At 36.0% G+C, this 22527-nt stretch overlaps 3 protein-coding genes across 5 annotated transcripts; 2 read left to right on the top strand and 1 right to left on the bottom strand.

The window, feature by feature from the left end:
* Positions 1–3428: 3428 nt before the first annotated feature.
* Positions 3429–6160, top strand: HXK3 (hexokinase 3). The gene is made up of 9 exons (XM_048103085.2): positions 3429–3697; positions 3836–3986; positions 4318–4500; positions 4571–4645; positions 4737–4892; positions 4966–5061; positions 5167–5297; positions 5474–5555; positions 5715–6160. Exons 1-9 carry the CDS (start codon positions 3429–3431, stop codon positions 6045–6047), a joined length of 1476 nt encoding a protein of 491 aa, XP_047959042.1. The 3' UTR covers positions 6048–6160.
* A 1101-nt stretch (positions 6161–7261) lies between these two features.
* Positions 7262–11419, bottom strand: LOC125205901 (uncharacterized). 2 transcript variants are annotated; one of them, XM_048105091.2, is made up of 12 exons: positions 10669–11419; positions 10412–10559; positions 10279–10336; positions 9673–9794; positions 9411–9546; positions 9099–9318; positions 8966–9026; positions 8845–8887; positions 8629–8753; positions 8237–8551; positions 7958–8170; positions 7262–7851 (listed from the first exon to the last, which is right to left on the bottom strand). In XM_048105091.2, the coding sequence occupies exons 2-12, from the start codon at positions 10481–10483 to the stop codon at positions 7567–7569; spliced, it is 1650 nt and encodes a 549-aa protein (XP_047961048.1). In that variant the 5' UTR covers positions 10484–10559; positions 10669–11419; the 3' UTR covers positions 7262–7566. The 2 variants fall into 2 exon arrangements, with proteins under 2 accessions (XP_047961048.1, XP_047961046.1); XM_048105089.2 differs by having other exon boundaries at positions 10710–11419.
* A 2572-nt stretch (positions 11420–13991) lies between these two features.
* On the top strand, positions 13992–17116 carry LOC125223275 (protein PGR-like). 2 transcript variants are annotated; one of them, XM_089061125.1, is made up of 6 exons: positions 13992–14194; positions 14947–15199; positions 15308–15421; positions 15804–16026; positions 16162–16410; positions 16864–17116. In XM_089061125.1, exons 2-6 carry the CDS (start codon positions 15054–15056, stop codon positions 16993–16995), a joined length of 864 nt encoding a protein of 287 aa, XP_088917251.1. In that variant the 5' UTR covers positions 13992–14194; positions 14947–15053; the 3' UTR covers positions 16996–17116. The 2 variants fall into 2 exon arrangements, with proteins under 2 accessions (XP_088917251.1, XP_047982305.1); XM_048126348.2 differs by having other exon boundaries at positions 13994–14194; positions 15021–15199.
* The last annotated feature ends 5411 nt before the right edge of the window (positions 17117–22527 follow it).

Here is a 22527-nt window from a genome sequence, read left to right as displayed (position 1 = left end):
GACCTGACCTCCGCCGCCCTCTCCACCACCGCATTCCTCATCGACGCCGACTCTGGCGACCGCCTCATCACCGCATTGAACGACATTACCGCCAGCATCAGGCAGTACCCGATCGCCGAATTGACTCCGAAGAGAACCGCTCCGGCGATCTGGTAGGGCCCCCAGCGGCGGCAGCCGAGCTTGTTGAGGAGAGGAGCCTCGGCGGCGGAGGAAGGAGGGGGTTTGGCGACAGAGAGGAGCTTTAATCGGAGGCGGCGCTCCTCCATGTACTGGTAGAAGGTGCCGAAGAGGAAGAGGGCGAAGAGAGAGAGGAAGTAGCCCGGCTAGGAATTGGTCTGCCATGAATCGAAGGGGATGGTGACGCTTCTGCCCCAGTAGAAGGTCATGTGCATCATCGTTGCAGATGGAGGAGGAATTTGGGGGGTTTTTTTTGTTGTTTTTTGGGGGGTTTTTTTTGTTGTTTATTGGGGAATTTGCAGCGTTTGAAGGTGAGATTGATTTCGTGTAGTTGGTAAGGCGATCGAGGGTTAGCTGAGCTGGATTTGCTGCGCGAGCTCGTGCGTGGAGGCGAGCGGGTTGGAAGGAGAGATTGCGACGCTGAGGGAGAGGAGGGAGAAGTAGAGGACGGGGAGAGGACGAAAGCGACGTCGTTTTTGGAGATGAGTGAAGTGAGGGGAGGAGGAGAGGGAGGTGGCGTGCTGGAGGAAGATGGAGTAGGTGAGGCGGTCGCCGGAGTCTGCGTCGATGAGGAATACGGTGGTGGAGAGGGCGGCGGAGGTCAGGTTGGCGGGGGTGTGGAGGATGGAGAGGGCGCAGGTCAACTAGTTTCTTTTTATTTTTTCATATTATTTATTAAAATAATTAGGGAATTAATTAGGGTCATAGGGGTGGGAATACGGGTATCCGTGGATACCCGACCTGAAAAAACCGGGTACCCAAACCCAAAAATCATTGAGATGTCTATCCAAAGCCCCGATATATTTTCGGGTACTCCAATACCCGCTCCGGGTATAGTATCGGGTACCCAAATACCCGACTCTTTACAGTTGTTAATAACTAATAAAAAAATTCAAATTTTATATATTAAAATAAATATAGAAATATTTAAATTGACTAATACCTTTAATGTTTCATTTATTTTAAAGTATACAATTATATTTTTTGGGGATTGATTATGCAATATTTAAGTAAAATAATAAAAGTTACGCATTTAATATAACTGTAGAAGCAACCAATAATATAATTCAAAAGTCAAAATAATTAAATAAAATATAAAAACCATATAAGTTGGTTGTGCAACACGTAAAAGTCATTAAACAACTAAGCAAAACATAGAAGCATTCATTGCTAAACGCTTAAACCTAATTTAAAAAATGCATTTAAATAATATATTGGATATTCGGGTAATACCCGATACCCATTCGGGTTATCCAATACCCGATTTATCTCAAATTTCAATATCCAATCTCATACCCAATCCCATAAAATTGGATATTGGGTATCCAAAACCCTGTAGGTATCGGGTCCGGTATGGGTAAATCCAATACCCAATATCCGTATTCCCACCCCTAATTAGGGAGTAAAAAATTAGAATTAAAAGTTTAATTTGGTCAAAATCGGGATTAAAGTCGTTGACCGTTAGTTTTTAACGGAAATATTGACGGAGGACCAAAATGATCAAATTTCCATATGTTCAGGACCAAAAAATCTAAAAAATCATGTTTAGGACAAAAAACGTAAAATGATCATATGTTCAGGACCAATTTTGGCCTTTACTCTTTATTTAATGTCTCATATTTAGCATTTTTTTATAATAAGATTTGGTATGTTTGGTTATTTTTTTATAAAAAAAAATAAAACTAACAAATTTAAGTTATGATCATATTTATTATGTCTCTTTTTAGCATTTTCTATAATAAGAATGGTATGTTTGGGTACTTTTCATAAGCATAAAAAATACTAATAAAAAACTAAATTATATAATAATAAGAAGAAGAAGAAGAAAAAGAACACAGTGCCACTTAGGGGTGTCGAAACGGGTAGCGGGTATTGGGTACCCACACACCCGACCCGATACCCGTCGGGTGTCGGATACCCGCTACCCGACGGAAACGGGTAACGGGTCGGGATCGGGTAGTCATATTTTTGGTTTTGCGGGTATCGGGTATACCCGATGCCCGCTCGGGATACCCGACAATCCCGAAAATTATCTGATTATAATTTAATATTTTTCAATTTTTAATATTAATATAAATTTTAATTTATCCCAGCGAATGACTTTGATTTAAACCTATGTTTTTTTTTTCAATTTTCCTCTATTATGAGTAAAGCCTGTTTTTCCGCCTATAAAGACCAATATTATATATTCAATAACATATGTATTTTATTAATATATACTACAAGCTACACACATGTGCATTATACATACAGTATCATATATATACACATACTTACTAAATTGTGGAAGATAATGCAAATAATAATAATAATAAAATAGATTTTCAAAACAAAAAAATTCGGGTCGGGTCGGGTACCCGCCGTGTCGGGTGCGGGATACCCGACTCGGGTATCGGATAATACCCGACAAAGTGCGAGTCGGATATCAGGACAACAATTTCGGCCGAAATCGGGATCGGGTACCCGACTCGTCAGGTGCAGATATCCGTGAGTATCCGTTTTGACACCCCTAGTGCCACTGTCATAATTCTCAAACTAGTGGCACAGTGCGTGAAAACTGAAAAGATTATTTCAAACATATAATATATGTTTCTATTTAGTGATGTGTGTAGTTAATATTTATATAGAGGATAAGGAGATCCAAATTTTTGGATAATAACCAGTTAATAACGGTCATTTGTGTCATGTTAGCATCGTAATTTCCGTTCAATTATGTTAGTACAGGACAAAATTTCTTGTTTACACACAATTCTAATTAATTTTCGTTAATTTTTGTTTACACACAAAAATTCATTGAATTTTCGTTAATTTTTATTGTATGTTAATCTACACATCATAAACACTCAGAAATACACACTCAAACGATAATACATATTTCCAAAATTATTAAATTGAGTAAATTTTTTTCTTCATTTCCACTAACATACAAATGCACGTAAAGTATAATTTCACTTCAATTTTAACAAATAAAAAGTCGATTCATTTAAATGGAAATTCAAGACACTCCACGCAATGCAATTCTCACTGAAAATAATATTACATCTCAAATATATGACCTCAAATATATTTTATTTAATTATAGAAGTTTATTTATTTATTTTATTAATTATACTGTGTATGAAGAATAGTTTGTCTGAAGGAAGTGAGTGTTAGTTACTTAGCTCTGTGTTGATCACGCCATTAATCTAGCTAGTTGGTTGCTTACTTTTTCTCTTTCTTCTTCCCCACACATTTCGTGATCGCAACCGCAAATGTCGGTAATCTCCGCCACTTCCGCCGCCCCACCCCTCCATTTACCGCGATCGCCCCCACGCCCGAGACTCGCGATGATGGTGCGATCATCCAACGCAGTCTCGCCCGCTTCGATCCTCACCAAGCTGCGCAATGACTGCGCCACTCCCTTGCCTCTCCTGCGCCAAGTCTCCGCCGCCATGGCCGCCGACATGCGCGCCGGCCTGGCCGCCGACGGCGCCTCCGATCTCAAAATGATCCTCAGCTTCGTCGATTCCCTCCCCACCGGGTATGAATTTCATTTCCTATTACCTTGATTGAAGCCACATTCGATTCAATACGACTGCAATTATGCTGTAATTGTTGAAAATGCACATGTCTAGTGTGATCCTTAATTGATTTGGAATGGTAAATTGATGTGATTAAGGGATGAGAATGGATTATACTATGCTTTGGATCTCGGCGGTACCAATTTCCGAGTGATGAGAGTGCAATTGGGAGGGAACCAAGGTAGAGTGGTGGCCACTGAATTCGATCAAGTCACCATCCCTAAGGAGTTGTTGTTTGCTACTTCCGAGGTCGCTTCGTTGTTTTATTTATAGAGTAAAGGTCAATTTTGGTTTATCAAAATACAAATTTGGTCTAAAATATTCACTTTTTGAAAAATCGGTCCATAACAAATAAAATCCTTGTTATTGGAGTGGTCCTTTTTTGACGGAAATGTGCAATTAGCCTTGACCATTAGTTTTTTTATGGAACCGTAAAAAAAGGACCACTTCGTTGACATTTTCATTTGTTATGGACCAGTTTTTCAAAAAGTGAATGTTTTGGACCAAATTCGTATTTTGGTCATATGTTTAGTACCAAAATACTCTTAATTATATAATTATCTATGATCATGTTCTTTAGGAGCTTTTCGATTTCATAGCATCTAAGCTGGCGAAATTCGTTGAGAAGGAAGGCGGGAAGTTTGAGTTGTCCCAAGGAAGAACGAGGGAAGTGGGGTTTACTTTCTCTTTTGCAGTGAAACAGACGTCGATTAACTCTGGCGTTCTCATCAAGTGGACGAAAGGCTTTGCAGTCTCCGGAACTGTGAGTATTCATTTCTCTATTGGTCTAAATGAAGAAAGGTCGGTCTCACCTTGTTTTTACTGCTTTTCAGGAAGGGAGAGACGTAGTCGCCTGCTTGAATGAGGCTATGAGAAGGCAGGGCTTGAATATGAGAGTTTCTGCCTTGGTACATTGTCATTCGTGCTGTGACCTCGTTCGCAAACACTTGTGGCTTCTTGCTCATTGTTGGTGCGTTTTTTTGTATGGTGTTAAGTTAGGTCAATGATACTGTGGGAGCGTTAGCCGGAGCTAGATACTGGGACGACGATGTTATGGTCGCGGTCATTCTAGGAACGGGGACCAACGCCTCCTATGTGGAGTGCGTAGACAACATTCCCAAGCTGCGTGCCCCAAAATCAGCAGGTGGAACTACGGTATGTGGCTATATGTGCGTCTGTTGGTAATTCGTGATATCATTATGAATATGTGTTGTTGTTTAACCACTAGATTATAAACACTGAATGGGGGGCATTCTCGAGGGGTCTTCCCTTGACCGAGTTTGACAGAGAAATGGATGCTGCCAGCATCAATCCCGGGAAACAGGTAGCCAGCCAGCCCTGTTCACCTCCATATTTTATTTTTTTATTCTTTCGTAGTGTTACTGCTATGTGCATTTCCTGATTGATTATACAACGAAATTGGAAACAGATATTTGAGAAAACAATTTCTGGGATGTATCTTGGTGAGATTGTTAGACGAGTGTTGCACAGAATGGCCGAAGATGCTACATTATTCGGTGACTCCATACCAGAAAAGCTACAGATCCCATTTTCTCTCAGGTATACTAAAAAGGAATAAGAAAAGGTTACATTGTTCTATTGTTATCATGAATATTTTCAAATTAATTTTCCAGTAAGCAATAGTAATTTGCATTACTATAGCTTTATTCTCCGAATTTTCTTTATTTAGTTTGAGAAACCTGATTTAGAATTGTAACCTTAACTATACCTTGTAGGACACCAGACGTATGCACCATGCAACAGGACTCGTCTAAAGATCTTGAAGTCGTTGGATCAATCCTCTACGACGTGGCTGGGGTAGAACTCCATTTATGGCTCTACAATCAAAATTTTGATCATATATCATAGTTTGATCAATAATGAACCTATAACGAAAAACATCGAATTATGAAAAGCTATTATTAGTGATTGGTGCCACACTACTAATTTCCCAGCTGATATGTGCATATCCGTCAGGTGAATTCCAACTTGGAGTCGAGGAAGATAGTAGTAGACATATGTGAGACCATTACAAAACGTGGGGGGCGGTTGGCCGGGGCAGGAATCGTAGGGATTCTCCAGAAGATGGAGGGAGATTCAAAAGGTGCGGTGTTTGGTAAGAGAACGGTGGTGGCGATGGATGGAGGGTTATACGAGCATAATCCCGAGTACAGAGGGTACCTTCAAGATGCAGTGACAGAGATTTTAGGGCCGGAGGTATCGAAGAACATAATTGTACAACACTCTAAGGATGGATCTGGTATTGGAGCTGCTCTTTTGGCTGCTACTAATTCCATCTATCAGCATTGATTTTTGCAGCTCTATGGGCCCTTTGTTTTGTTAGCCACAATGATCAAGTGGTTGACAAAGACGTCCAACCTTCAAAATTTCTTATCTATTGAAATACTGCATTTTTATTGGCCTCTCTTTGCTGGTCTGGTACCAAATCATTTATATATGATGGGCAATAATATTGAGGAACATCAATAACTTTATGAGAAATATGACAAATAGGATTAAAATACAGTCTTTCATAGTTGAGTACTTTTGATAAATTCACTATTACATGAACTTGGTGTTATGAGAGAGGTAGCATTCAAATTTTGGTTTGTTTGGTTTTTTATGTTGAAAATAAATAAAATCGAGTTCGAGTTTTACAAAAATGAACCAAATCGAATTATCCTAATTTAGAATCAAAATTAAACCGAAAAAAAAAAACTGAGAATGTCTGCAAAAATGAAATGAATTATTTTGAGTGTTACTACAAATTGTCATTTTTATCTTCAATTTTACTTGCAAATAAATAAGGAAAATTTGTCATTTAAATCATAACTTTTGGTTGACTTCTAGTCAATCCCATAACTTATAAAAGTAACTAATTAAATCGCAACTTTTGTTCATTTGTGAATTGCCCATGCAATTATAATTTTGTATTTGCAAGTAAAATTGAACAATCCGAATTTCATGTGATTGGTTCGGGACGTTGATGTCATAGTTCAACTCGGTCATGCCTAAGAATACATGTACGATCCGTAAATGTTAGCCAGTGACTACTTAGAGGATGATTGTTGGATGTGTGCCTTTGTATCCACTGGTGAAGGCACTTCTCCATTCTAGAAAAATCGTGGCACTGCTCGTGCATGTTCAACAATCCTTGGGCAATATGCACACCCGGTCTTCTCAAATATGTATTGCAGAAGGCTTCGATGAGCCCACTACAAAAGGTTTTGAGGCACTCCTGCCTCATTTCTGTCGCGACGTGCATGCACTCATCGAATATGTTACCTCCTCCGTACACGAGGCCTTGAGTCCACGAGAGCGCTACATCAGTCCTTTCTACTATGACATTGCCTCTGACTTTTTGAGAGTTAACGAAGAAGAATAAATGAATTGGGATGAAGCTAGATATGCAAAATGATGTAAATATTTATGGAGAGAATTAATTTTTTTAAAGGTAAAAAAAAACCGAAATTGCTCTTGGAAATATATAAAATAAAAATATAGTAAGAACAAAATTCAACCAATAATGTAAAGGCAATTTAGTGCCATTGCTAAGTCATGTCATGTTATTACAAGATACAATCAGTTCAAAAAATATCAGAGCTGTTTGGTAACTCTTGTTTCAGTGTTCTGTCACTTAAAAGTAAATCTCCAGAAAATTTACAAGCCATGACAAGGAAATTTGCTGCAGATTTATCCAAGACTCAAGTTTCATATAATCTGAGGGGTCACAAGTCGTCAAGGTAAACAGAAAACGAACCGAAATGTGAAGAAATAATGAACAAATGATGATATATTTAGTAAGCATGTTGATAGTAACTTATCCATGTCAAAGGTGCATGTTTTCAGGTTGGAATACGGCTCCATTTCTCTCGAATCCCAAAGGAAGGTTGTGATGCCTTTTCAGAGGCAACGACGCGTTGATAGCTATTACCTGCTGTTGTGAAGGTGAGAGTTGTTGAAACTTGGAGCCCAGAGCAGCATGCAGATGTGGGAACAGAGAGTTCAGCACAGCTCCGTTTCTCCAGTCTGGAAGGCGAAGCTCACCACCTCCTCCCGTGTTATAATACTGTCCTGTTCTGTCTGTGAAACTGCTGCTATGATACTGAGAGAGCTGCAGCATCGATCAAGCATGAATTCTCTTGTCATTACTATCATCAATGGAACGATCCATAACCGAATTAAAATGACAATCAAGTTTGGAAATCGCAGCAAGTTACCTGTTGTGCTTGCGAGGAGGCTGACTTATAGTATGAAGATGAAGAATAACCATTCCGGGGGGGCAGTGAACAAAGTATCGGGGACTGGTTTCGTGACTGCATGTATGGCATATAGTACTGTTTAGGAGGATCGAGAAAACATCCTGCTCCGTTTGCACTCTCACTGGTGTCCAAACCACGAATCCCCATTCCCAAAGATAAAAAGTCATATCCCTTCAAAATTATAGCATTCAGATAAGAACCGGATTCTCATACAGATGGTATCAGCAAGGAACTCACCTGCTTTGCAGAGGTTTCAGAAGCCATCTGCTCATCTTGAATTGGCCTCTTATGCAGAAGGAAACCATTTTGGTCTTCAGATGAACCTTTTTCAGCAGCATCTATGTCTATGGCACTAAAATATGTGTCACCGTTTCTACCATTTATTCTCAGCATTTGGTTGTCTGAACCTCGACAAGTTGTTGGTTGAGTAGACTTCACTGGCAATCCTTCTTTTCTGTCTGATATTTGCAAGACTTTGATGAGACGACTTATGTAAACGTGTGCTGAACATCTCTTCCATGAGTTGTTCGATTCAGTAGCAACTCTAGTATGCTGAACCATTAAAAGGTGCTAATTAGCTTGTTGGGTTCAAACAAACCATTTCCAAATACTATCTTTAAGCATTGTACCTTTTCACTACTAATTTTGTGCTCAACGACATGAGGCTGAGAGGAAAAAATTGTGCCCTCAAACAAGCGGCGCGTCTCAGAACTTGCGGCTTGCATTGCAGACAAGTTGGGTGATGGAAACAAATCTGTATTTAGAAAGCATACATACCCCATAAATATACAAACAAGTACTACACAATACTACATGCACCTAAAACTAATGAGAAAGTTCGTTACCATTATATTTGTTTTTGCCATACTGCAATCCAGAAGCTGTGACCTGAAAGGTTCGAGAACATCGTTTTAGAAACACATATTTAGATGTAAGATACTACCGTAAATTAAATATTGAGCATGCCTGATCAAAGTGAATTTTGTCTTCATGACTTTGAATGGTGCCATGTATGGATACTAGTGGTCTGCAAGATAAATAACTTTGTAAGAATAAAATAGCTAAACTAATAATGGCGTGAAGAAATATTTTACTTCACCTTAAAGTGGATCTCGGACATGAATCTGATTTGCATCCATAAGCATCGGGGGTCGCTGCCTGCTTGCAAGAAAAAAAAGGCACAGGTTGTCGAGCTTCTAATGTTTGGGATATGACTTCTTCTGTTGAATTGACCACATCCGTAATTGAAGGACAAACAGCTCCGAGAGTTACTTCTGAGCTAATTTTTCTAGTCTCGACTTGTAGTGTCCGACAGGTATCTGCTCAAAGAGGCATTTAGAATGATTAAGCATTTGACAAGAGTATAAACCACCAAAAAAGAAAGTAATGCTCTAACTATTGATGGAGATACCTTCTTCTAGTGTAGCTGAAGATTGTATTTCGGGCTTTTCATCGTGATCAGCCTTGTTTGCATTAGTGAACATACCAGCCAAAGCATACAAGGTTTCAGCCACTTCTTCCTCATCCTTGGTGATGTGTCTCTTCTTCTGAAAATGCAGTTCCACAGAGAATGTGAACTGCCTCATTCATATACTTGTCTTTTTGTATTTTTGTTTTTTCTATTATGTAAACGAGATAATACAGCTTAATGTTTAAGAACTGCAGTGTCCAACCTTTTTCAATTTGGATTTCTTTGCACCATCTTTTCTATAAACTGTGGTTGACAACGCATCATGCTGCTTCCCAGAAGTTAGCCATGGTGAAGTAACGGACTCACGGCTCCGCTTTTTGATGGCTACAGAATTGAAAACAAGAGATTCATACAAAACTCAAAGCAAAACTATATACTCCTCAAAAGCCAATTTTATAAAGTGCTTAAAAATTGCAGCAACTCTGTCTAAACAAATAATTACTGTAACTGTTGGACAGAAAAGGAGAAGTGAAACATCAAAAAAAAGATACTCTAAACCAAATGAAGAAGTCAGTGAGTCAAAGTTACACCACAGCTAAAAGAGTTAGTAAAAAAATTCACATCATTTCCATTTTCCAAAGTACATTCCTCACTAGTTCAGATAAAGCAACATAGAGAATCTTCCACTGCCAACACCAGCAAGAAAAGCCAGTAAAGAAACAAAAAGGTAAGAAAGAACACAGAAAAGCAACAAAAAGATGAGTAGGAAACTCCACTTTTGCAAAAAATGATTAAACCAAAAACTCCAATTAACCAAAGTAAATCCAATTAACACTATGATAAACTTGAAACATCCATAACTACGCACCGGACCGTAGCTTCCTCGGAATCGAGGCATGATTAACAGCACCACATCCATCAAGAATCTGCAGAAATGGAAACTAATTAGCAATTTAGCATCATAACTTGCAAATTGCAATCATAATGGAAAATTGTTTTACCATTGTTGATAACTTGCAATTACTAGTAGAAGGCAGAGACTCATCATCACCAGCAAATGCAACAGAGCCCATTTCACATCCAAAAAGTTAAACCTCAACCTCAACTGCAGCTCCAAATATCCCTCTCTTGAAACACAAACTTCCAAAGCTACGAACAAAGACGAGATAAGTTCAACCGCAAAAAGATAACACGATAGAAAAAGAAGAATATAAGGCGACACGTAGCTCAAGAAGCGTAACAACAAAAAGCATATCACCGTAGCCCAGATGAAGACAACGCCCTTTTGTTGGTTAGTACCTCAAAATTCAATTCGCAAGTTGAGGATGTTTCGGTAATTTCACACCAGATGCAGAGAGGGATTCGGTGATCGAAGCGAGAATTGAAAACGATGCACGATAATTAAATCAATCCCACATTTGTCCTTATCTACTGAGAAAGAGTGAGAGATGGGAAATTCGGCTGAGAGAGGGAGGAAACAATGGAGTTGGGGAGATGGATAAAGTGCATTTCTTTGTTCAATTTTTGTGTGAGTTAAAGGAAATGAGAGGGGGAGGAAAGTGATTGTTGCTGTCCTTTTTTACTTGGGGATGTTGAGGGAATCGGGTTCTTCTGCTTCACGCATTAAAAAGGACTGATTTTTACTCTCTCTCTCACATACACACACAAACACACGCCTGCACACTCTGAGCTTTCTCTCTCACTGTCTAAAAAAAGAGAAACGGAGAAGAAAAGGAAATACAGAGAATAAAACACACCACGAGAGTGGGAGAGAAAAGGGAAGAAAAGAAAAATTTTGCGACTTTTTGGATTGCCTTATACTAGCATTAATTAGCTTGATTCAGAATGGCATTAATGCGAATCGGGAAGAAATTGGTATCTGGGCTTAAAGCAGAGAGAGAAATCTTCAAAATGAGGGATGTTCGATTTTTATGAAACTCGGACGAAGAATTTGAATCGAGACGGGGCGATGAAAGAGAGGAGTGCTGTCTGTGTTTGTCAATAATTTTGCAGAGAAGAGCACGGCACAGAAAAACAGCAGTCACGCTGAGTGTGTGGAAGAATTAAACGAGAGTGACGTCATTAACAGATCGGACGGCTGCGATCAACTGGATCCTTTGACCGGTTAGATGCATGTACAACACTGCGTCCGACGTGTCTGTCTACAATGTTGACAAGTTGACCTCACTCAAATCCATGAAATACTCCATCCTATGCTAGTCCCTCCGTCACTAAGAAGATGACTCTTCCTTCTTCGAGTGACACAGAGTTTTTATAATTTTATTTTGTGTTAAATAGAGTAGTAAATTAAGAAACTGAGACTAAAATAGAGATAAAGATATTTTTATTTTTAGTAATGAGTTATTTTGATTGAGACAAACCTATAAGAAAAGTGAATCATTTTCAGTGGGATGGAAGGAGTACATTTCTTTTCAGTATGAGATTTAAAAAATTATTTTAAAAGTGAGTTAAATGAAGAAAGTATAAAGTTAGATAGAAGAAAAGATAGAAAGATAAAAAGAGAATAAAGTAAGAGGTAAGAAAGAAAAAAATTAGAGTGACATGAATCCTAATTTTATATACCACTACTAAATTTATAAGTAAAAGAATGTAAAGTAAAAGAAATAGTTAGAATGTGAGATCCATTATCAAATAATACTTCATCTATCCCACAAGAATATGCATTCTTTCCCATTAAATATTGCAGTGTTATCACGACAATTTTGCAGTTTATATATTACTTTTATTTTTTTTGGCTAGATGTAGTTTGATGAAACAATACCAGATTGCAGTGCTATACAGTGAATATTGCAGTGATATCACGACAATTTTCCAGTTTACATATTACTTTATTTTTTTGGGGATAGAGCGCCATGCTAAATTTGGGAGATATTCCAAATTTGATTCAATTTCGAATAAGGTAAACTGCAATTTGCACTCTATTAACGCAATTTAATCATAGAAGTCCATATAATATAAGAGAACTAGCAGCCTATTAATATTATTTTAATTATACAAATCTATAATTACCTTTTAACATGTCAGCCTATTAATATTATTTTAATTATACAAATCTATAATTACCTTTTAACATGTCTTAATTCATCATAACATATTCTTATGTTAAATCATTTAACCACCTTAATTCACTCAATTTATCCATTTAGTAAACCAATCATACTGTACATTACCATCTCACTCTATAAAACAAGTAAATGGTAATCTGCATAGTAATCCTAACGTATGTTGGGTTTTCTAGATAGCATAGCACAAGATAGTGATATATACCTGGAAATTACTTCCTCCGTCCGTGAAATATTGTCCAATTTTGCCGTTTTGGTCCGTCCATAAAATTACTTTGCTATTTTTCTTTTTTTGGTAAATAAACCCCACTTTCCACTAACTTATTACACTCACATTCTATTATAAAACTAACACATAAATGTGAAGCCTACGTTCCACTAACTTTTCTTCAAATTTCTAAAAATCCGTGCTGAGTCAAACATGGACATTATTTTGCGGACAGAGGGAGTACTACGTTTGGTTTGCCATTAACCTTTTCACACTGGCCCTTGAAATGGGCTAAAGCCCGAGCATCTAACACGATTATTCACAATTTGTAAATCGCACAAAATTCATCCGATACATTTCATGGTAACCCTAAAAAGAGATGAAGTTACATATAAACCCCTCAGTGTACCGGTCACAATAGTCAGCCATTTCCTAAATTTTCTAATAACTGACAATGAAGTTGCTATGAAGATACTCCCATTTTCTAATGCAATTTCCTGAAAGGATTTCTGTATGCATTGATTTCTCTTTTTCCAATCTTCTGAATTGAATTAGGTTAACTGCCTAAGCATAAGCACCAGAGAAAACATATACTCCCTTTGTCTGCGAATAGGAGTCCCGTTTTTTCATTTTGGTCTGTCCGCAAATAGGAGTCTCGGTTCATAATTATCATAAATGGTAAAGAGACCCCACATTCCACTAACTCCTTCCCCTCACATATCATTTAAAATTAATATATATAAATGAGACCCCTATTCCACTAATTTTCTTCTACCAACTTTTCTTAACATTTTTTCTTAAAACTCGTGCCGGAAACAAATAGGACTCCTATTCGCGGACGGAGGGAGTACTACTAGTAATCAACACCTACAGTACTGATAGACAATCTAGCTTAGCTTAGCTTAGCTCCCTACATCTTGAATGCCATACTAATTGTCATCCAGTTGAATATGTCTAATTTACAATAAAATCAAAATGTTGAAATTTAATTAAACAATTAGTACTAGTAGTATATCTCATAAAAATTTATGCATAAGTCAATATAGCGATTTTATTATTTTAATACTATCGTGTAAGTCACACAGGCATTAATCTTTCCCTGATGAACTAATAGTAGTTTTGGCGACGCACTATATAATTCTAAGTCCATAACTCCATACATGAAATAATATCAACGAAATAAGTAGATTAAAATTTTAAAAAAAACATATAATATTAATTTAAACATTTTGTTGTAATTTAGTTCATCTGGTTAACAATTCAAACATTTCTTCATGTGGTCTAAGTTGGGCAACTGAAAAAAGAAGAATCTTTACAAGAAAATAATAAACGTCAAAATCAGCAGCTGTAATTGTACAAAGAAGCAACTCTACTGAGTTTAGACTTTAGAGTTAGACGAGCATTAAATTAAGGGGAGGTTCGTTTCCCATTCAAAACCGTCGAAAACAGAGTTCAAACTTCATTCATCTACACAATTGTCTCCAGTTTTCGAGGTAAAAATCCAGTCTTTATTCAACTTTTTGTTGTGTTTGAATGTTTGTGTGGATGTGGATGTGGAGAAAGCCCTGCTTAAATGATCGAGGATCAATCAAGTGAGAAGTAGTTTTGTTTAAGATAACAAGTTAAAATTAGGGCTTCAAACATTTGTGGGATTTGTTTTTCTGATTGAATGTTGCTGTTTAAGTTGGGTTCCTAAAACGATGCAGAAAGTGACTAATGTAATCCATCTTATTTGTGCAACCATTGTTATCTAAAAGGCGTTAATTTGTTTTGAGATCATTTGATGTTTTTTATATGTCCGTACAGTTTCTTTGTGTTGGATAACCTGTTATACTTTTTGATCACCATGGCCTAAGTAATTATGTCGTTTTTAAGAGGAAGATTAAAATTTTCAGCTTACTGTTGATGGCAATGCTGGAGCATGAAATTGAAACTAGTTTTGAGTTTCATTTTCTCTCTAATTCCACCACGCGTATTTGAGTGCCGTTTTACTGGTCTGTGGTGTTAAATTCGTCGAATAGCAGTTCTGTGAGTAACCAATCTGTTGAACTAGAGTTGTGGTATATTAAAAGATAAACAAGCTCAATAGAGTAGCATCAAAATGTATCACCTGTGGTATACCATGTAATATGTGTGTCCGTTTGCTAGGGTAGATAACTCTATCTCGGAGTTATCTAACCTAAAATGTGTGTTCTTATTTATTATGGTTTGCTTTATCTATAATTATTCGTGCTCTGTTTTGCAGTCGCATTTGTGTCATAGGGAGACAGTGATGCAGAAAAGCTTTCACTAATTCAAAATTTTTATTTTTATTCTCAGCCTCTGGCGTAGTTGGACGAGTCAACTGGTGATATGGAAAGAAATTTAGTCCAACTATTGGTTGCAGCAGTTCTTTCAGCTGCAATTTCAATCAGGTCATATAGAAAGAAGTCCCTTGACCTTTCTGGAGCGCTTTCTGGTTTTGCTGTTATGACAATTCATTTTGCCATCAATTACAGGTATCCGCATTTCTTCTCCTATATTTGGGAACATCTTTAACATGCCTGTGCTTGCCTATAATATTTTATCTCTCTCTGTTTTTTGTAATGGTATTTGCATTATTGTAGGTTTGGTGCTCTGTTACTTGCCTTCTTTGTTTCTTCTTCATTGTTAACGAAAGTTGGAGAGGACAAAAAGAAGAAAGTTGATGCAGATTTTAAGGAGGGTGGTCAACGCAATTGGTATCTTTCCTTGCTCTCGCAAAAATAAAATGTTATGTGCGTATAAATTGCTTGATGACTTACAAAATACACTTTCCTCATCAATGGCATCGCTGTGGCCTTATAATAATATGGTGCAGTAAGAGTTTTCTCTGGCTTCAAATACAAGAACTTCAATTGATTTACCAAGTCTCAGGCTCTGGCTAATTTCATTGAAGATTGTTTTTTAAAAATTACGTTTCGCCATCCAAATATATTTTTTTCATAGACCTAGTTAATGTGATTCAAGTTGTTTCTCTCTTCTTTTTAAATTAGTGTTCAGTAAAGTTCGACAAGTGCCTCTATAAGGCCTTCTAGATGATTTCATTGGGACTAATAACTTTAATTTGTCTTCACTTTACAGGATACAAGTTTTCTCTAATAGTGGTATCGCGACAATTTTAGTCCTGATTGCTTGGACACAAGTGGGCATGCAGGACTTTTGTCTAAATTCAGAAGAATCACGTGTCATGACGTATCTAGCTGGTGGCATTCTTGGTCATTACTGTTGCTCAAATGGAGACACATGGTCATCTGAGCTCGGGGTTCTCAGTGATGATCAACCGCGGCTTATTACAAACTTCAAGGTGGACAAGCACTGCTATGATCATTTTCTTACTTGTGTTTACTGTTAGAAATTCTTATGTTTTATTGAATTTGCAAGTTCAGCGCGTCCTTAAGGTTCATTTCATAGTGTCTTACCCTTTCTTTTGTTTATACAGCCAGTTCAGAAGGGTACCAATGGCGGTGTGACAAAGGCAGGATTTCTTGCTGCTGCTGCTGCGGGCTCTGTGCTTGGACTTACATTTGTTATCTTGGGATTTCTGACTACCAACTGCACTTTCAATGTAGCTATGAAGCAGCTATTGTTGATACCAGTGTCAGCTCTTTCGGGATTGTGTGGAAGTGTTATCGATTCTTTATTGGGAGCAACGCTCCAATACAGTGGTTTCTGCAGTGTCCGAAAGAAGGTGATATTTCAGATCTTGATTTGTTCTACTTCAGTGAATCTATGTGCTCGTCCACAAATTTATACCTGAGAACTGATAATATTTTACGGTTTTTATTTGGACTGAATTGATTCAAATCTATCAATGAATATTGACTAAAATTAAATTTAAGTTGTTAGAGACTGTTACGTCTATGAATATGTTTTAGTTGGAAGTATGCTTCCGAAACATCAGGTGCTCTCGTTTCTTCACTTAGGTGGCACGATGCCAGTCTTCCATTAGTGCGATGAGGAAATATCTAGTGAGACCCCATTGTGGAATGTCATTGAAGGCTTTGATATGAAAATTTCTATCTTGACGAGTTTCTACAATGAATCATTTTCTGGACGTAGCTTGCAATTATTGTAATGTCATTGATTCAAAGTATAAGTGAAATTTGTGTAAACTATAAGTTATTTGATCCTGGCATTGCAGGTTGTGAGTAAAGCTGGACCGACGGTGAAGAGGATATCGGGTCTTAGCATACTTGACAACAATGCAGTGAATTTTGTGTCGATTCTGTTAACGAGTGCGCTGACTTCCATAGCTTGTTCATGCATATTCTGAGGTTTGCACTCACAGTTACTATATGGTAAAGATCTTGAATTCCATATTCTGAGGTTTGCACTCACAATTACTATAATGTTGGAGCATGATTTCTATCAATAAAATGTTTTTGCAATCCACATATGCGAATGCAGATTGTCTCCCTTTACATATACTGATCGCCTACGCATACTCTATATATAATTTGTCCACCCCCCCGTTGCCCAGTGCACCCTATTCGCAGCAATTGCGGCCAACGAGTGCCAACTTGCGTGCACCCAAGGTGGCTTTGCGCGGGGCTCCCTTACTCTTCGTGTTGTGGCCCGGAGGCAACTTCTGTTTTTCGTTCTGGATTGTTTTTTTTTTTTTTTCATTCCAACATTACAAGAATTTACAAGAGAAATCAAATCCCAGTTTACATTGTGGGTTTATATCAATGCCATAAACCAGACAATCCAACAGAAAAATGGATCATACATTCGACCATCTCATTTAAATCTGATGTTTGTAGAAACTACAAACCTATATCAAATTAAATAAGAAAGCTTGCGATTAAACATAAGACAAATAATAAATTTAAATATAATACTTCCTCCGTCCACGAAAAATAGGGCACATTTGCCATTTTTGGTTGTCCACGAAAAATAGTGCACATTCAAAAAAAGAAAATTTTCAACAACTTTTTTCTTACTTTTTCCCCTTCTCTCATACTAATAGTATGGACCTCACGTTCTACTAACACTACTTATTTTTTACTTTTTTACTCTTCTCTCTTACTTTACCAATTCTATATTAAAACACGTGCTATTCATAAAGTGTCCTATTTTTCGTGGACGGGGGGAGTATAATTATGTGAAACTTGTGACAAAAAATACTTTCATTCTCAATAGAATAACTCTATTCGGTATCACGGGATTGGACATGCGGAATAGGAATTTGAATTGGACATACGGAATAGGAATTGGAGCCTTCAATTCCAAATCCAATACTATTTGGTACCACCAAAAATATGGATTTGGAATTGAATTACAATTTCAATTCCTCACAATTCCACGGTTGAATTTCATATCAAAAGTAGATAACTAAAATTCCAAATAGTTATAAAATTGGGTACCACACTACACTCATTGCACATGCACACACTACACACAAACAACACACACACACTACACATGCACACAATGTATAATTTCTTCAAATTCAATTTCATAGCAATTACATCATTTTTATCGAACAAATAATTTGGAATTGAATTTCAATTTCAATTGTGTGTAACGGACTTAAAGAAAAATATGCTTCTACAACAATATCATGCCATGGTCGTCACTATCATTCCTGATGACATCATCGCCACTACCGAAATTGAATGCGGCCTTTTGACCCTCTGGTTGTTTGTCATTCCTGAAATAGTCGAGATTTTCCACTATTGGACGACGACTGACCAAATTGTTGATGAGTGTTGTTGGTTTTTGTTGGTGGCAGCTAACTTTGCATCATCCATCCTCCCTTGACCTTGACTTCGCCACCCACTAACTTTAAAGTGGTCTAAAATATCACAAATTTTACATTTTGTATTATTATTTCTCACAACGAATCAGTCGCTACAGCAAACTGATGTACGTAGTTTCTTTTATCCTATTTGGCACAACTAAGACAATTGTTACTTTCTATGTGGTTTTTTATCTTGCTTAATTACCACAAACTTTGATTCGAAATAGCATAAGCGTTTTACGGTTACACACGCAGAATAAGTTCTCCCCTAAAATATCTTATTCGGATTGCAGATTGAAAATAACGCATGAAAAAAAATAAAGTTTATGATATTTTAGGAACCAATATCCTTAAAATCAATGCTAAAATTATATATATTTTTTATGATATTCTTCTCAACAATATTATACTCCTACTACTTATTAAAATTATCTTAGCAATATGATCCAACGAAAATCAAGAAATCAGATCAAGAAATAGATTTAGAGAAGGGGCAGGTTTTGGCTGCTAGTATAGGAATAATAAATAAAATGATTGAGAGGGTTGGTGCAGTCTTTCACATGGGTCATGGCCAGATGTTTATGATTTAATAATCTTTATATACATTTGAAAGAGTAGCTAAATACATTTGAAGCTTCTTTATCTTATCTGTGGCAGTTGAATAAAATAGAGAATGAAATAAAAAAAGCATTTATTCTTTAATTTGTGGAATAGGGCCAAGGCCTATAATTCGTGTGCAAAAAGAAGAATTAAACAGCACACGGATAGCACTACGACTGCTTCGCTGCACTCTTTCCCTAATATTCTATATATACGGCCAGTATTAAATACTCCCTCCGTTCCTTCGTAGTTGAATCATTTTTCCATTTCAAGAAGTTCCTTCATAGTTGAGTCATTTCCATATATAGTAACTTTTTCCTCTCTCTTACTTTACTTTCTCTTACTTTATTCTCTCTACTTTATTCATTTTTTACTTTATTCTCTCTACCTTTTTTTTTTCTTACTTTTTTATCTATTTATTTAATACACTCAACATTCGTTTCTTAAACTCCGTGCCGAAAAGTTCCGCCTCAACTATAAGGGAACGAAGGGAGTACTATACTACGATTAAATATAGTTTTTATTTTCGAGAGAATCCACAACTACTATGTTTACATACCAAATAAATTAACTTTTTCTACTGAGTTACACAGAGCGCCAATGCTCTTATGTTCCATCCTTTTCTAAAGCAAGAAAATTTGTCAATAGTTGGTGTGAAAAGTAAAAAATACTTCTATCCTTTCTCATGTTATTTGAGGCGTTATTCTCAATATGAAATTTAATAAGTTGTCTTAAGTAAGTTAACTTGAGAGAAAATAAAATAAATTAAAGAATAAAGTAGATTAAAGGATACAATAGAAGATACAAATTATAGATGTTTATTTTTTTGAATAAAAATGACTATAGCAATTTTGGATAACCAGAAATGATGAAATATGACTAAAAAACACGAGATAATATGAAACAAAATATGATTCAAATAATAAGTAGTGATGAAGAATTAAAATTGGATTGGCTTCTTAGTTTCTTTAACTCCTAGTAAAATCAAAAACAAAAACAAAACACTAGCTATATATATATATATTTTTTTAATACCCTATTAAAAAATCAACATTAGTAAAGTATGAGAAATTAAATACTACTATGTTGTTTTATCTCACCTAAAAATTCTCTTTGTCTCTTAAAAATAGAAATTCTTTCCTTTTTAGTCCGTCCTCTAAAAATAGAATTTTCTGTTATAGGAAATAGAACTCTCTACTGAGGTTGACCAATTTTCTACTAACTTTTTTTCTATCTCTCTCTTTACCAATTTTGCAATTAAACTCATATCTTTCAAAAATTTCTAGTTTTTGGGAGCGGAGATATATTCAAATAATGTGTACTAATTCGAAATGTAACATGACTCATGTAACATAGGTGGAGAGAGTGATAAACTGATGATTAAGTCCTAATCTAATTAATGACATGTGATCATACTGGTACATATACATGTAAGCTTCATACCGTTTGCTATTATGCTTGTTTTATTTGTATAATTACTAATTAGTAGATATTCAATGAACTCGACTAATAATTCAGGTCTCATATACAAAGTACTGATCAGAATTAATTCACAGACGTATAATGAAATATAGTCAATCATGATAATCCACGTGACAATCTATTTATTTGCATAACTCCAAATTAAGGTAGAAAGATTTTGGGACGTCACGTTCATATTGTGCATGCCCGTATAATTCATGTCCTAGTTTTATTTAACCATAAAATTATTAAATATGGATAATTGTATGTGGAAAAAATAAATAAATCGAATAACGTGGCAGCCTCTTAAACCCCCTTTGCGTAGTGCCAAACAGCGCTAATCATATGGATTATTAATTGCAAATTACAACTCATAGAATAATTAGCCTTTCGATTTATTTGTTTGCTAATTATCTACCTGTGCAGCCTGGCACCCAAAAGAAAAAAGTATAAATACAATGGAATTAAAACTTAAACTAAGAAATGGATATTACTTTAAAACAAAACCAATATAATTAATAAAGTGATTAGCAATCATAGTTAGCCAAAATTGTCGGTTTCATTAGAGAAAAGCCAAAATAAAGGGTCGGAGCTACCAAATTAATATTGTTGGAAAATGTAATTTAGGCGAGTAGTTTTGTCCCATTAAAAATGAAACGTTTTTTAAAATGGAAATACCTCTATCTCTATTTTTTCATCTCTCTTATTTTACTCTCTCTTCATTAACTCACAAAACAACACTATATACAAACTCGTACTGATTTCCAAATGTTACATATTTAATGGGACGGAGGGAGTATTATCCTATTGGTTTATGAAACTAAATTAGTAAATTAGAGATACAAACGCAGTTTTGGTTAGAACTAATTCAGATTTTTGACAGGGTATGCAAACAATGGTAGTGAACCGTACTGAGTGTGGTACAAAAAATACAAAATCTTGTGTCAATTTTACAAATCTATATGATGAAAATTTATTTAACAATAATCTATGGAATGGGCTGTATCAGTGGACCAGTAGACTTGGAACCTGGACATTTATTTTCGCATCTCCCAATGTTCCCAATATATTATTGTATTATATTTGGTCAATTTTTCTAGTTGGAACTACACGAATACACGATATGAGCAGTAAGTGTTGTGTTATACTCCTGTATTATCACCTGTATTATGGATGAATAAATAATTTTCACATTCCAGTTATACATTTTCGATAAATCAATATATATGAAAAATAATGAAAATAATATTATCTTGTAGATTTTAAATACAAAAAAAGTAAAAAAAAGTGCATATAATACTACTGTATTAGACCATTACACATGTAAAATTAAATAAGTTCGAGAATTAAAGCAGCATAGACACATATGTTTATTAGAATAGTTTTGTTAAGAGTATATATATTTGGACTATATCAATATAGATGAGTGATTTATATTTATGATAAATGTTAATATATTTTATTTTATTCTGTGTATTTAATTCATTGCATTTTCAGTCTTTGTATTAGAATGAGACACTTTATCTACTCGTACACACACGCTTCAACTTTAACTATGAGACAGAGTTGGGTACACTGCACCTTTACTAAGCCAACTCGCTCTCTTATATCGACACTAAAAAACTTGTTACGTATTTTAGAGTATAAAATATCTACATATTGAAATCTAACCAAATTGTATGCAATTAAGGATCGTGTTTATTGTACGATCCATCTCGATCCATGAACAATTTAAGGAATTATACAACTAAGATAACATGAACATGCCTCTTTTCTTTTTATTTGACTATCACTCTTTCCTTTTTAAAATGTATCCAACAATGTGCCCTACTACGTAAACTGTGTTCTAAACATTTCTCTCGTGTATATCATAAAATTAATTGTGATAAATGTAAGTATAGTACTATAATAAGATCACCTGTGCCATTAAGAACATCTACCGTGTTCAACTAATATCATTAAGGACTTGCGTTAAATTTATAAAACTCGTGTAGTTGTAAC

The sequence above is a fragment of the Salvia hispanica genome, chromosome 6, assembly GCF_029641045.1.
Source record: "Salvia hispanica isolate PSC_SH4W2 chromosome 6, Shi_PSC_v1, whole genome shotgun sequence".
NCBI lineage: Eukaryota > Viridiplantae > Streptophyta > Magnoliopsida > Lamiales > Lamiaceae > Salvia > Salvia hispanica.
Note: the sequence above shows the minus strand (reverse complement) of the source record. Positions and strands in the feature narration are given on the sequence as shown.

Excerpts from the sequence above, each read along its gene's own strand:
- HXK3 (XM_048103085.2), top strand. The coding sequence starts at position 3,429 with ATGTCGGTAATCTCCGCCACTTCCGCCGCCCCACCCCTCCATTTACCG. Across the intron at positions 4,893-4,965 it reads AATCAGCAGGTGGAACTACG|ATTATAAACACTGAATGGGG; the intron begins GTATGTGGCTAT and ends TTTAACCACTAG. Across the intron at positions 5,556-5,714 it reads TCCTCTACGACGTGGCTGGG|GTGAATTCCAACTTGGAGTC; the intron begins GTAGAACTCCAT and ends CATATCCGTCAG.
- LOC125205901 (XM_048105091.2), bottom strand. The coding sequence starts at position 10,483 with ATGGGCTCTGTTGCATTTGCTGGTGATGATGAGTCTCTGCCTTCTACT. Across the intron at positions 8,754-8,844 it reads TGGCAAAAACAAATATAATG|ATTTGTTTCCATCACCCAAC; the intron begins GTAACGAACTTT and ends TTCTAAATACAG. Across the intron at positions 8,171-8,236 it reads CTGAAACCTCTGCAAAGCAG|GGATATGACTTTTTATCTTT; the intron begins GTGAGTTCCTTG and ends ATAATTTTGAAG.
- LOC125223275 (XM_089061125.1), top strand. The coding sequence starts at position 15,054 with ATGGAAAGAAATTTAGTCCAACTATTGGTTGCAGCAGTTCTTTCAGCT. Across the intron at positions 16,027-16,161 it reads GGCTTATTACAAACTTCAAG|CCAGTTCAGAAGGGTACCAA; the intron begins GTGGACAAGCAC and ends TTGTTTATACAG. Across the intron at positions 16,411-16,863 it reads TCTGCAGTGTCCGAAAGAAG|GTTGTGAGTAAAGCTGGACC; the intron begins GTGATATTTCAG and ends CTGGCATTGCAG.